Genomic DNA, 15,001 nt, shown 5'->3' with positions numbered 1-15,001 from the left:
CCATAATAAATACAATGGCACTTGCTTCTGAGTAGACCCACTTAGGATTGCACAAAACCTAACCACCCATCCCGAACAAAAGTGCCTTTTTATGTGAAGTAGGATCCAAATCATTAAAACAATAAACCAAACAATAATCAATTTCAAGCTGCAACTGAAAAGTTATGGAATCTCCTTTGTTTAAAAGCAGGTTGGCATAATTCTGAAGCTTAGATAAAAAAATAGAAAGTATTAAACAACTTAGCAAAACCTTTACAACTAATAATTGTTCTTTTTACATTATAAAAACAATAGAAAGACTATTTCTTTTTCTAAACACCTATATTTTTAGTTATAAAAACTATGGGTGTTTAGAAAAAGATAATGCTGGGTTTTTTAATTTCGATCATTTACTCCATAGTTTATTCAGCATTTAATTTGACACATCTACAAGTCTTATAGAATTAAAGTATGTCCAAAAAAAGTTTAAAATACTTACGCTTTCTGATTTGCCAAAGACTTTTCAATCTTTTTACGTTTTTTTGTTAACAATTGCTCTTTTTCAGAACCTGGGATCTGTTTGTTCTCTTGCTTCTCCTCTAAGGCTTTGCAAACTTCTTTAGCCCTATCTTCCACTGCTTTAATCTTGAACCTTTAAAATTTAAACCACAGTTATGATTAGATTTTAAATAGCAAAGACCAGGGGTTTTTTTGTAGCAAGAACTCCTTTGCATATTAGGCCACACACCCCTGATGTAACCAATCCTCCTAGAGCTTACAGTAGGCCCTGTACTAAGAGCCCTATAAACTCTTGGAGGATTGGCTACATCAGGGGCTGTGGCTTAATATGCAAAGAAGCTCCTGCTACAAAAAAGAGCCCTGACGAAGACCCAAAAGGACTTGAGGGGGTGAAATACCATTCTTTCCTTTTCCACGCTTGTTTCCATATTTCATCTCCTCCATCCCACTGCTACGCCTGACCCTGCCTCAAATATTCCCATATGCATCATTTGCTCCTTCCATAAGGAAGGAGTTTGGTTCCTTAAAGCAGCATTGCTTCCAGGAACATCCACAAAGATGTTGTCCTCCATTTGTCCTATTTCTGTGTTTATTCCCATTTTGACACAATCTTTCCCAAATGTTTTTAGTATGATCTTTTGGGAAACCATGTGGATGGGAAGATAAACATTTTTGTAGGTCTGGCCCACATAGATGCCAGTGTCCTTGCCTCAGCCCCAATGGCTGCCATTCCCCCAAACATGTACCAGAGGCGATAGAGGGTTTTTTAAAAAGGGAACTGCTAGATCATATCATTATAATGTTACAAGAGGAAACTTGTAGAAAGGGGGCATTCCCCGATCTTTGCTTCCCCCCAGGAATCTATGCAAGCACCAATTAAAACCTTTTAAATTTCCCCTACTGCATGTGTGAGACGTTCAGCACACTGGCCAAACAATAGTTTTGTGGCTCTTTTGGTTTATGGTAATTTTGAATGTGGCTCTCCATGAAGTATTACTGCTTTAAATGTCCAGATAGCTTATCATTAAAGTATTATGCAAATGCCTACCCAAGCAGTAAAGTTATAAAGAATTAATTATTCTTAATTGTATAGCTCAGCTTTTATTCAGATGCAGAAATAATTTTCATGATAATTAATATGTTTATTTTTTTAATGTGAATACATTAAAGAGTTCAGGGATTTCAATTATTTCGATTTAAAGTGATTAATTTTGTGTTGCTAAATTGGTAAAAGAAGTGTAGGTTTGATAGAAATGTACTATAAATATTTCAATTTCCCCCAAAATTTCAGGGGGGGGGGTTTCCCCACAAAATTTCAGGCCTCAAAAGTTCCAGATTTTTTTACATCACTGCCGAGGAGTAAACCTCATTGAATAATATATAACTGACTGTTGGAATGTCAAGTGTACGAAAAGAAACAGCTCCTACATGGGGCAGCACATGGAAAAGCTAGTCAGATAGGGAAATGGGCAGTTCTCTTTTTTCTTCTGTTAAATGTTGTTTCTTTGTCCCCAGAATACAGCTTTCAAGCCTGTGTCCTACTTCATCACATCTCTTCCTGTTAACCATGTAGCTAAGTCACCACTATTTATCTAATAGTAGAACTTCTCTAAATAAATACTATCCTTTCTACAGTGCAAGCTCCAGATTGGAAAATTCTTGAAGATTTTTTTTGGGGGGGGGGTGGCTTACGGGAGTTTTGGGGGAGGGGAGGGCATTTAGTGGGGTCAAAGAGTCCGCCTTCCACACTCCAGAATGTGGTTCTTTATGAACAAAAACTCATTCTGCTAACAGTTGCTCCAGAGTAGACCTGCTCAGGTTTGATCCCTATGGCACAGTATAAATGATTTGAATATATAATAGATTTTTGTGGATGGAATCAACATTTTGAACTTTTGAGACCATTAATGCACAATAGATATATTTTAGTTTTCAGATACAAGTTACTACCTTCCTGATTATGAATACCACAGCTATACAAATCAGACATCTCTTCCCCATTTGTATTCCTTACAGGAAAAACAGTGCAGGCAATTTATCCATCTGGTGTAGTTTTTCCACAAAACGAGGAAAATTGGTTCTCATCTCTTTTTCAGCAGAGCAAGAAGGTTGAGGTTTGAGCAGCTGTAGCACTTCTTTTGCCTAGCCAAAAACAGCAACAGTTTAGCAATGAAGTAAATATACCAATAAGTAGGTGAAAAATAATAAATACCTCATTTTGGAGGCCATGTTTAATCCACATCTCTAGTTCTTCTTTCAACTGTTTCTCATACTGTCTTGCCTCTGTTTTAGTGATTATAATCTTGTCCTTAAAAAACTCCTCAGGATCTAGTCCCTAAAAAAAGATGAGGAAATATTACTACACTTGTGCATCCAAAATGTCCTCAAACCAAACAGCTTCTCCTTCAATCTGTTCCCCTCCTTTTGGTGGGGTATTTACTCTGAGTACCAACTAAAATAGCTAAATAACGTTTACATACACGTTTTCCTGGCCAGTTTTCTCTAACTTTTACCATGGTGTCATACAACAGAACAGCTTCTCGAGGAGACAGAGAAAGGTCCAAGGGGAAACCATATTTCTCAATCTGTAATGCCAAAGAAAGAAAAATAATAGGACTTGTGCTGTTAATTTCATACTCAAAAAAAGCTCTGCTGAATATTGCCCAGCAAGTTGCTACAGATAGGGCAAATTTTCCTTTTAAGCAAAGGAATGTTCTTTTGTTCCAACTGTTAAAGCTTTCTAACATAGTTATGGAATCTAATAGTGCTATCAACTTACATGGTCCACAGTCACTGCAGCACAGGGATGATAGTGATCAATAGCAAAGTCATCATTCTTCAGGGAACATACATATTTTTCTAAATCATTGTATCTCTCTTTATACTCCACTGAAAATGGAATAATTGGAAATAAGTTACCTGATAATATTTAGATTATAAAGCAGTGGTGTCAAACATGTGGCCCAAGGGCAAGATCAGGCCCCCAGAGGGCTCCTATCAGACCCTCAAGCAACTTACTGTTACCGGCTTCCTTCTCTCTTGCCTCCTTCTACATCACAGCTTGCTTTGCCAGGCTTGCTCAATAACACAGGAGCTACAGTGCAAAGCCTCTGTTATCTCCATTGATTGACCAGCACATGAAAAGACAGGTTGCTTACCTGTAACCGCAGATCTTCGAGTGGGCATCTGTGCATTCACACTCATGGGATAGAGCGTCTGCACCAATCCCCGAATCAGTACCTAAAAAGCCCGGGATTTTTCGCGTTTGGCACCCAGTGAGGATGCGCAGGAGCCCCAGTACACATGCTCATTGGAGCCAGCGCAAGGATCCGACCAGTTCCTTCCTGACCACTGGAAGCCCCTAAAATAGGGAAACCGTCAGCAGTGGGGAAGAAGGGCAGGTAGTGTGAATGCACTGATGACCACTTGAAGATCAACAGTTACAGGTAAGCAACCTGTCTATCTTCTTCCTGGTCTCTGTGCTTCACACTCATGGGAGATTAGCAAGCCAGACATACCTGGAAGCAGGAGCAGACGGTCAACCAGAAGAGACAGCTTGCAGCACCACAGCTCCCAGACGAGTCCTCTGCTGAGCATGCACATCCAGAGCGTAATGCTTCATGAAAGCATGGGGAGAGGACCAAGTAGCAGCCTTGAAAACATCCATCAAGGAGACACCCTTTAGGAACTCCACCAACATTGCCATAGCCCTAGCAGAGTGTCCACGAATGGGTCCAGGCAACAGCTTCTTCGCCAACAAGTAGCACAATTTAATGGTTTAGGTAAGCCATTTCGAAAGCCTCTGCGAAGAAATTTTAGAACCCTACCTAGGAGCAGCATAGGAGACAAAGAGATGCTGGTCCTGACAAAAACTCTTAGAGTAGCTCAGATAAAAAAGTAACGCACGCTTGACATCCAAAGCATGCCACCGACACACCTCGTCCAAAGAAGGCATAGGGTAAAACGTAGGTAACCAAACGTCCAACTTAATATGAAACTGGGAAACCACCTTAGGGAGAAACGAAACATCAGGAGCCAACGAAATTCCGGACTCATGAAACACTAAGTATGGGTGGTCACAACTCATAGCCATGAGCTCCCCTACATGGCATGCCAACGTGATCACCACCAGAAATGCAGTCTTCCAGGATAGAAGCTGTAGGGAACAAGTTGCTATTGGTTCAAAAGGACACCTGGTCAACCTGTCCAAAACTAATGGCAAATCCCACAACTGTGAGGGTTATCTAGACAGAGGATGCAACCTGACCAGTCCCTTCAGAAATTGCTTCAAATGAGGATGAGCAAACACTGAATGCCCCTCAACAGGCTCATGGTGAACTGATATAGCTGATAAATAAACTTTCACAGAAGAAAAGGAAAGTCCAGCATCAATCAAAGATAAGAGAAAATCAAAAATCACAGGTAAACCCACCCGTTGGGGTGAAATTGCAGGATCAGCCAAAAACCAGACAGATCTCCCCCATTTCCTGTCATAGGAAATACGGGTAGACAACTTTCTACTGTTCAGAAAAACATACTTGACTCTGCTCGAAAATTCGCAGGGTCGATGAACCACGCTGTCAATTTTAGGTGAGGTACGCTGTGGTGAAACACTTGCCCTTCTTGGGCCGAAAGAAGGTCTGGTTCCGCTGGGAAATGATGAAAAACTTCCCGCGCTAAGTGGAGCAAAATCGGAAACCAGTTTTGCTGAGGCCACCACAGCGTAATTAGTATGCACCTCGGTTTCTCCCTCTTTATCTTGTTGACTATTCTCGTCAGCAGCAGAAGAGGCGGAAACAGATACAGAAAATGACCCTTCCACTGAAACATTAAACCGTCTCCCAAGGAAGCTGGATCCATTGCTCCCCTGGTGCAAAATAAGGGACACTTCGGATTCAGGGCTGTGGCGAAAACATCAATCTGAGGATACCCCCAGAGCTGGAACACTGGTTGAAGGAAACGCCACTGTATCTCCCATTCGTGCGGCGATGCTGCTCCTCTGCTCAACAAATCTGCCTGGAGATTGAGTACCCCTGGAAGGTGTGAGGCCTTCACATAGATGCCTTGATCCAAACACTCCAGCCACAGCTCCATCGCTAGCACACAGAGTCTTCGGGAGACTGTCCCACCCTGTCTGTTGACATAACAAAGGGCTGTAATATTGTCCGTCAACACAGCCACAGCCTTTCCTGCTACCAAGGGACAGAAGGATCGAAGGGCGAGATGAACTGCCAACAGTTCGAGATAGTTTATGTGGCAACGAGTCAGCTGTGGTGGCCACGGACCCCCCACACACAGAGTATCCATGTGAGCACCCCATTCCCATAGGGACGCATCTGTGGTGATTGTAACCATCGTTACAGGCAGATGAAAGATATTGTCTCTGGAAGTCCACCATTCCAGGGACCGAAGGATCAAGGGTGAAATCGTGAACCTCTTTCGAGGCAAGTCCCTTAGAGGCCAAAACTTTCTGAGGAACCAAAGTTGAAGCCTCTCATTCGAAGTTTCGTGAACAGTAACACACTGGTAGTTGCCATCAGTCCCAGCAGCCGCTGCAGATGTTGTGCTGTGCCCCATTTCTGGACTTGAAAAAGATGAATGAGAGTGATTATGTCCATTGCTCTCTGTTGAGGCAGAAAAGCACGATGAAGGCCTGTGTCCAACAGAGCCCCAATAAACTGAACTGTCCTTGATGGCATCAAGTGGGACTTTTTCATGTTGACCTGCAGACTTAGGGTATGGAGAAGATGGAGAGTTGTTGCAATATGGCTGGACAGACGCTCTTTCGAGTCCGCCACAAGGAGCCAGTCGTCTATATACGGAAAGACAACTATGCCTTGAAGCCGGAGGTGTGCGGCTACAACACTCATCATCTTGGTAAACACCCGCGGTGCAGTACACAGGCCAAATAGAAGGGCTTTGAACTGAAAATGGTTGGAACCTATCGCGAACCTGAGGAACTGCCTGTAAGATGGGTGGATGCTTGCATGGAAGTAGACATCCTTCAGATCCAAGGTCACCATCCAGTCTCCTTGGCTGATAAGAGGAAGGATTGTTTGTAGGGTAGACATCCAGAATTTCTGGTACACGATAAACTTGTTCAGATTTTGAAGGTCCATAATTGGTCTCAGTCCCCCATCTCGTTTGGGGACCAGAAAATAACAAGAATAGAACCCATTTCTGGCAGCTTGAGGGACCGGTTCTATGGCTTGTTTCTACAAGAGATTGCTCACCTCTTCTAGCAGAGGGGGGAAGAAGGTGTGATGACAAAAACTGACTGAGTTGGAACCTGAACAAAGTCTATCTTGTAACCCTCTGTTATAATGGAGAAAACCCATTTGTCTGTGGAGATGGACTCCCATGCAGGTAGATGGTGATGGAGGCAGATGGGAGAAGTAGGGGCGTTGAAAAGTCAAAGGCCCTGCTTTGAGGGGTGGGACCCCTTGGATTTATTGGTAGCTGCAGAAGCCAAAGCAAACTTAGACTTATTATTTCCCCTATAAGGAAATCTACTCTCAGTCTGTGAAGAGTGAAGCCTCCAAGATCAGTCAGGGGAAAATTTCTGATAAGGCCTCTTGGGCCAGGGTTTCTGCCACTGCTTGGGCTTTCCAGCCCAAAAAGACGTAGGGATGCCAAGGTTCCTCGAGGTCTTAATACTTTTGTCCATTTCCTGTAGGACGCAGTTGTTGAGCTAAAAAGACCTTCACCTTCAAAGGGAAGGTCTTCCACATAAGCCCTGGTGTCAGGCTGAAGGACTGTTGAACGCAACCAAGAGTGACGGTGTAGGGAGACGGCAGAGGTTAGAGTCTTGGCAGAGACATTCACCATGTGCTTTGACGCAGCCAGCTGCTGTTTAGCCACAGCAAATCCCTCTCTTTGCAGTTTCTTTATCAGAGACTGCTTCTCCTCACCCATAGATGACAGTAGAGGTGTGAGTTGTTCCCAAATCGAATACTGGTAGCATGCCATACATGCAGCGTAGTTGGAGATTTTCACCTCCAACTCCAGCCGAGTAGAAAAGTCTACCAGAATTATCGATCTTCTTGCCCTCCTTGCGAGCCTTCAAGGACGAAGAAACCACCACCGAATTGGGTTTGGGGTGAGAAAAAGGAAACTCAGCAGCAGCCTCTTGGACGCGATACATATGGTCTAGACGTCGTGCGGAAATCAGTGTGGATGTGGGCTTTGCCCAAGGCTCCTTTACTGCTTGCAGTATGACTTTGGACACTGGGAGGGCCACGGCTGTCCATGTGTCTCATTGCATAATATCGAATACAGTATCATCGATAACTGGCTGCGGTTGGACCACCGAAAGGGAAAGAGATTGTGCCATATGCTTCACCAGGTCCCCATACGACTTGAGATCCTCCGAAGAGGATATCGGAAGATCCTCTGCAATATGAGAGTCTGAAGAAGGTTCAGCGTGTGCCTTGTCTGGATCATCAGTACCAACCTCGGAGTCCGACGTCGAGAAATCTCCTCTCCTCTCAGAGTGTTCTGATGACAGCAGGGTCGAAGCATGCTCGGGTGAACGGAGCAATGCCAACGGGTGAGCCTGTGGATCCCCAGACCTCTCCCTACACCTCTCAGGAGGAATTGACACCGAGGCTGAAGGTGTGCGGCGGGTGGTAGAGTGATGCAAGACCCTTGAGAAGTGCGAAGATTCTGAGCATTGGTCCCATTCTGGCAGCTCGCGGGGGGGGGGGGGGTACCACAGATATGGTGACGGATATGGATAAGTTCCAAATGAACAAGGCCACTGATGCTGGTCCCACATGGGTGGTGGCAGGAACCTACAAATAAAAGCATTCGATTCAGCCTCTCTCCGAAGATGTCCTGTGCTAGGAGGAGGAGGAAGTGGTACTATGGGTTCATAAGAACATAAGAGAAGCCATGTTGGATCAGGCCAATGACCCATCCAGTCCAACACTCTGTGTCACACAGTGGCAAAATATATATATACAGCCTCCCTGAGCCTGCCTTTGGCGGGGGAGGGCGGGATATAAAAATAAATTTGACTTGACTTGACTTGACTTGATATATATATATACACACACACACTGTGGCTAATAGCCACTGATGGACCTCTGCTCCATATTTTATCAAACCCCCTCTTGAAGCTGTCTATGCTTGTAGCCGCCACCACCTCCTGTGGCAGTGAATTCCACATGTTAATCACCCTTTGGGTGAAGAAGTATTTCCTTTTATCCGTTTTAATCTGACTGCTCAGCAATTTCATCGAATGCCCACGAGTTCTTGTATTGTGAGAAAGGGAGAAAAGGACTTCTTTCTCTACTTTCTCCATCACATGCATTATCTTGTAAACCTCTATCATGTCACCCCACAGTCAAAGTTTCTCCAAGCTAAAGAGCCCCAAGCATTTTAACCTTCATAGGGAAAGTGTTCCAAACCTTTAATCATTCTAGTTGCCCTTTTCTGGACTTTTTCCAATGCTATAATATCCTTTTTGAGGTGCAGTGACCAGAATTGCACACAGTATTCCAAATGAGAATGCACCATCGATTTATACAGGGGCAAATGGCGGCGGCGGTGAAGGAGCCCTAACACCGGAGCTCCTCGAGACAACAGCTTTCACCGTCACACAACTAAATACAAGCTGAGTTAAGCTACCCGTTTTTATTGAGTGACTTGCAATTGCAGTTGAGAGGAAGGTGAGGGGAAAATTTCAAGTATTATTACCCCACTCTCCTATTTGAAATCTTTCTGAGTGCTGTGGTGCTGGGCCGAGCCGCGCCGCTCCTAGCCGCGGAGTGGAGTGGAGAGCGACGGCGGGCGAGGCGAGCGGAGTGACCGACGGCGGACGGCGCTCCTGGCCTGCTGCGGTGCCGGACTGAGCTGCGACACGCCGGGGCCGCGGAGCCAGGCAGAAAACGGCGGCGGGCGACGTGAGCTGCTGCAGCGGCCCGCTGACCTGCCGAGGTGCCGAGACGAGCCACGCCGGGCCGCGGAACTGAGTAGAGAACGGGCGGTGGGCGGCGTGGAATGCAACGGGCGGCGCCCGCATAGCGGGAGGAGCGAGCCGAGCCCGCCGGGGCCGTGTTGGAGCGTGGCGGAGGCAGAGACTCTGAGCCGTGAGCTGGAGGAGCAGAGCTGTGGGCCGGAGGAGACTGAGGAAAGGACTAGTGAGGGGTTGGTGGGGGTGTCGACCATTGTATCAGCTGTGCGTGGCGGAGAAACTTGGGGATGTATCCCCCCCCTCCCTTCCCGGTGTGGGAGTGGTTGTAGGGCACCGCGTTGGGACACGACTGGTAGCCGAAGGGCCCGGATAACATCGAAAGGGGCCGAGCTGAACTGCGGACTAGGGTGGAGCCTGTGTGACGAAGGGGGTGTAACGGAGCTCATACCCCTCCGGGCCCCCCCGAGATTGCGCAGTGGGCCTCCCGAATCCATCGGCCAGCTATATAGTCATTATAAGATCACCCCAACGACCCCCCCTACAGAGCTGTCTACCTCTCAGCAACCCTTCCCCTCCCACCACTTTAAAGAACAAGCTCCACATGGAACTCAGCACGCCCGAAGATAAAGACAAAGACACGGAAATAAGATCAATGCACCTTATAGACTTCAGCACTTTAAAAAACTATTGCACTTTACTCAATTGTTTACATCCTTATATTAATCCCCCACCCCAGCAGATCTAAACTGCCAATGTAATGACAAGATTGGTTTGGTTTTATAGGCTATTTAAGAGGTGGATTATTAGCTAATTGAAAGTTGATTAGTAGCAAGTTAATTAGGGTAGAAATTATTGGGAGGGTTTATAATTAACGAGCTAGAAAAATTGATTGGTGGCAAATTAATTAGGGAAGATATTTATTGGAAGGGTTTTTATAATTAATGAGCTTTTAGATTAAATTAATTGGATTTTTGGCTAATGATCGAGAAGTTAGGGAGCTAATTAATTAAATAGCTATATAGGAATTGGCAGATTAGTTTAACTAGATTAGTTTAATTAATTTATAAAAACAGATAGATTGGCTGGAAGGAGGGGTGAGAAGAGAGGGTAGCTCAAAAGGCTCCACCGGACTAGGGATCATTGACAAGATGACTGGCCTAGGGATACCAGTACTCCTGGGGAGGGGAAGATATGACGGTGGGACGAGGCAGAGTTATAAGGGAAGGAGATCGAGACATAAGAGTGCTCGACCCCCTTCCAGCCTCCGTCCCATCCCGACGGTGACAAGTAGTAGGACCAGGCTGAATTACTCGCCTCCGTCACTGGTGTTATGCAACGCCAGGTCCATTAATAATAAGACCTCTGTCCTGCGAGAGTTTCTGACCGAACAGGACATGGACCTGGCTTGCGTGACCGAGACCTGGGTGCGGGAAGGGGAGACGGTAGTTCTCTCCCAGACCGTTCCCCCGGGATACTCGGTCTTCCACCAGTCACGGACCAGCGGGCGGGGGGGAGGGGTGGCTCTTCTCATACGAGAGGCTTACTCCTTTAGGGCACTCCCGGCCCCAGAGATTCCAGGCATAGAATGTGTTGGCCTGATGTGGGATGTTGGGGAGGGGTTGGCGATTTGGCTGGTGTACCGACCGCCTAACGCACCGGCCAACGCCTTACCGTCCCTGGTGGAGGCCGCGGCGGGCTGGGCGTTGGAGCACCCAAGGCTTTTGGTCTTGGGTGACTTCAATGTCCATGCTGACGACGCGGCCTCCGGCCAGGCGACGGACCTGGTGTCATCCATGGCGACACTAGGACTCTCCCAGGTTATTACAACGCCCACTCATCAGGCGGGACACATGTTAGACCTGGTCTTTGCGGCCGGAATATCAGTGACTGATATTGCAATGGAAGCAGTGCCATGGTCAGATCACTTTGCCCTTAAGGCTCGTATGGGAGTGTCACCCAAAACCTGTTTAGGCGGAGAGCGTATTTTAGCTCACCCGCGGAGCCAGATGGACCCGGAACGGTTCCTAACGGCTCTTCGGGATACCTGGCCTGCTGGCGACTCCCTGGATGATCTGGTAGAGTCCTGGAACGATGGGCTCTCCAGGGCCATCGAGGAGGTCGCACCCAAGCGCCCTCTGCGTTCCCGCCCGAAGCCGTCGCCCTGGTTCAACCAGGGGCTGCGGCAACAAAAGCGGGGACTCAGACGGCTAGAGAGGCAATGGCGGCGTACTCGAGACGAAGTGACCCGAACATCTTATAGAGAGAATTTGAAGGCCTATGAGATGGCAATCAAAGCCGCAAAGAAAGCGTTCTTTGCGGCTAAGATTGCGTCCGCAACTTCGCGCCCGGCCCAATTGTTCGACATAATTAGAGGACTTACAACACTGCCGCAAGGCAGACCAAATTCTATTGAATTGGAAATAGGCTGTGAGGCTTTTGCGAAATTTTTTGTGGATAAAATCGCGTCACTCCGCCCCGACTCCTCTGCCAATTTTGAGACAGTTAGTGAACCCGAGGCTCCGAGCCTGTCTTCGGATTATACGCTGGATGACTTCGACCCCCTCAGCCTGGAGGAAGTTGACAGGATACTCTTAGCGGCTCGCCCAACTACCTGTAAATTGGACCCATGCCCTTCCTGGCTTATTAAATCTTGCCAGGGTGACCTTAGATATCCTATACGGGATATCATAAATAGATCCCTGAGGGAAGGGCACTTTCCAACGCCACTCAAAGAGGCCGTGGTCCGTCCCCTCTTAAAGAAACCATCTTTAGATCCGGCCCAATTGGCAAACTATCGGCCGGTCTCAAATTTGCCCTTTTTGGGCAAACTTATCGAGAGGGCAGTGGCGAAGCAGCTGCAGACTTTCCTGGAGGATGCTTCCATCCTTGACCCATTTCAGTCCGGCTTTCGCCCGGGACATGGGACGGAGACGGTGCTGGTCGCCCTAATGGATGACCTTCAACGGCATCTGGATCGGGGCGGCTCGGCGGTGCTGATGTTGTTGGACCTGTCGGCGGCGTTCGACACGGTCGACCATCGGCTACTGAAGGGTCGCCTCGCCGACGCAGGGATTCAGGGGTTGGCTTTACAGTGGCTTTCCTCTTTCCTTGAAGGTCGGGGACAAAGGGTCGCAGTTGGGGGGGAGCTGTCCCGGAGGTGCACACTTGACTGTGGTGTGCCTCAAGGGGCGGTTCTCTCCCCGATGTTATTTAACATCTATATGCGACCTCTTGCCCAGATTGCCCGAGGGTACGGGCTAGGGTGTCATCAGTATGCTGATGACACCCAGCTCTATCTATTGATGGATGGCCAGCCGACCTGCGTCCCGGAAAATCTAGACCGGGCACTATATGCCGTGGCTGAATGGCTCAGACTGAGCGGGCTGAAGCTTAATCCTGCGAAGACAGAGGTCCTTTGCTTGGGTCGCCGTGGTCCGGAAGGGGGAATCCCCCTACCAGCCTTTGACGGTGCGCCGCTGATAGCGGCGGACAGGGTCAGGAGCTTGGGGGTGCTGTTGGAGCCTTCCCTAAAGATGGAGGCTCAGATAGCAGCCGCTGCCAAGTCCGCGTTTTTTCATCTTAGGCGGGCAAGGCAGCTGGCCCCCTTTTTGGAGCGCGACGACCTAGCAACAGTGATCCACGCTACGGTCACCTCGAGGTTAGACTACTGTAATGCCCTCTACATGGGGCTGCCCCTGTCCCGAACTCGGAAATTGCAGCTGGTGCAGAATGCCGCGGCCCGGCTGTTATTAGGTCTCCCAAAGCGGGAACACATTCAGCCGGGTCTTCGGACCCTGCACTGGCTTCCAGTAATATACCGAGTCCGGTACAAGGTGCTGGTTATCACCTTTAAAGCCCTATATGGCTTGGGACCTGTCTACCTGAAGGACCGTCTTTCCCCGCACGTTCCCCAGAGAGTACTGAGGTCGGGAACACAAAATCTCCTTACTATCCCTGGGCCGAAGGAAGCCCGGTTGAAGTCCACCAGAGAAAGGGCTTTCTCTGTTATGGCCCCTACATGGTGGAATCAGCTGCCGGAAGAGGTGAGGGCCCTGCGGGACCTTGTTCAGTTCCGCAGGGCCTGTAAGACGACCCTCTTCCGGCTAGCCTATACTTAGCTTGAGAATTTTACTGTAACTTGCTGGATTCCTTTTATATATAGCTGAAATATTTATGTGTATTAATAACTAGGGTTTTATCTGTTTTATCTGTTTTATCTGTTTTAAATATGGATCCCTTTATATGTGTAATTTTGATGGATCTACTATTGGAAGCCGCCCTGAGCCACTTGTGGGAAGGGCGGGGTATAAATCTTAAATAAATAAATAAATAAATAAATTATGATACTGGCTGATTTGTTTTCAATTCCCTTTCTAATAATTCCCAGCATGGCATTGGCCTTTTTTATTGCAATCACACACTGTCTTGACATTTTCAGTGAGTTATCTACCACAACCCCAAGATCTCTCTCTTGGTCAGTCTCTGCCAGTTCACACCCCATCAACTTGTATTTGTAGCTGGGATTCTTGGCCCCAATGTGCATTACTTTGCGCTTGGCCACATTGAACCTCATCTGTCATGTTGACACCCACTCACCCAGTCTCAACAGATCCCTTTGGAGTGCCTCACAATCCTCTTTGGTTCTCACCACCCTAAACAATTTAGTGTCATCTGCAAACCTGGCTACTTCACTGCTCACTCCCAACTCCAAATCATTTATGAACAAGTTAAAGAGCATGGGACCCAGTACTGAGCCCTGCGGCACCCCACTGCTTGCCATCCTCCACTGCGAAGACTGCCCATTTATATTCACTCTTTGCTTCCTATTAATTAGCCACTTTTTGATCCACAAGAGGACCTCTCCTTTTACTCCATGACTCTCGAGCTTTCTAAGGAGGCTTTGATGAGGAACTTTATCAAAAGTTTTCTGGAAGTCAAGGTAAACAACATCTATTGGGTCCCCTTTGTCCACATGTTTGTTCCCCCCTCAAAGAAATATAACAGGTTAGTGAGGCAAGATCTTCCCTTACAAAACGCATGCTGAGTCTTCCTCAATAACCCGTGTTCATCAATGTGCTTGCTCATTCTGTCCTTGATAATGGTTTCTACCAACTTTCCCAGTATTGAAGTCAGACTGACTGGCCTGTAATTTCCTGGATCTCCTCTGAAACCCTTTTTAAAGATGGGGGTGACATTTGCTACCTTCCAGTCCTCAGGAACGGAGGCAGATTTCAATGAAAGATTACATACTTTTGTCATAAGATCCACAAGTTCAACTTTGAGTTCTTTCAGAACTCTTGGATGTATGCCATCCGGACCTGGTGACTTATTAGTTTTTAATTTGTCTATCAGTTGTAGGACCTCCTCTCTTGTCACCTCAATCTGACTCAGGTCTTTCAACACCCCTTCCAAAAGTAGTGGTTCTGGAGTGTGCAAACACTTATCTTCCACAGTGAAGACGGAGGCAAAAAATGCATTCAGCTTCTCAGTCATTTCCCTATCCTCCCTCAGTAATCCTTTAACCCCTTGGTCATCCAAGGGCCCCACTGCCTCCCTGGCTTGTTTCCTTCATCTAATATATTTGAA

At 47.1% G+C, this 15,001-nt stretch overlaps 1 protein-coding gene across 1 annotated transcript in view; it reads right to left on the bottom strand.

Moving 5' to 3' along the window:
• DDX60 (DExD/H-box helicase 60) overlaps positions 1-15,001 on the bottom strand; it is a 150,529-nt gene that overhangs the window by 46,239 nt on the left and 89,289 nt on the right. Inside the window, exons 22-26 of the mRNA XM_060246552.1 lie at positions 3,278-3,387; positions 2,979-3,083; positions 2,711-2,833; positions 2,513-2,640; positions 479-631 (exon numbers count right to left, since the gene is read on the bottom strand). Of these exons, the coding sequence (XP_060102535.1) occupies positions 479-631; positions 2,513-2,640; positions 2,711-2,833; positions 2,979-3,083; positions 3,278-3,387 (619 nt within the window). The remainder of the gene's footprint in view (positions 1-478; positions 632-2,512; positions 2,641-2,710; positions 2,834-2,978; positions 3,084-3,277; positions 3,388-15,001) is intronic.

Source organism: Heteronotia binoei, chromosome 9, assembly GCF_032191835.1.
Source record: "Heteronotia binoei isolate CCM8104 ecotype False Entrance Well chromosome 9, APGP_CSIRO_Hbin_v1, whole genome shotgun sequence".
Taxonomy (NCBI): domain Eukaryota; kingdom Metazoa; phylum Chordata; class Lepidosauria; order Squamata; family Gekkonidae; genus Heteronotia; species Heteronotia binoei.
This window is presented reverse-complemented; position numbering and strand designations above follow the sequence as displayed.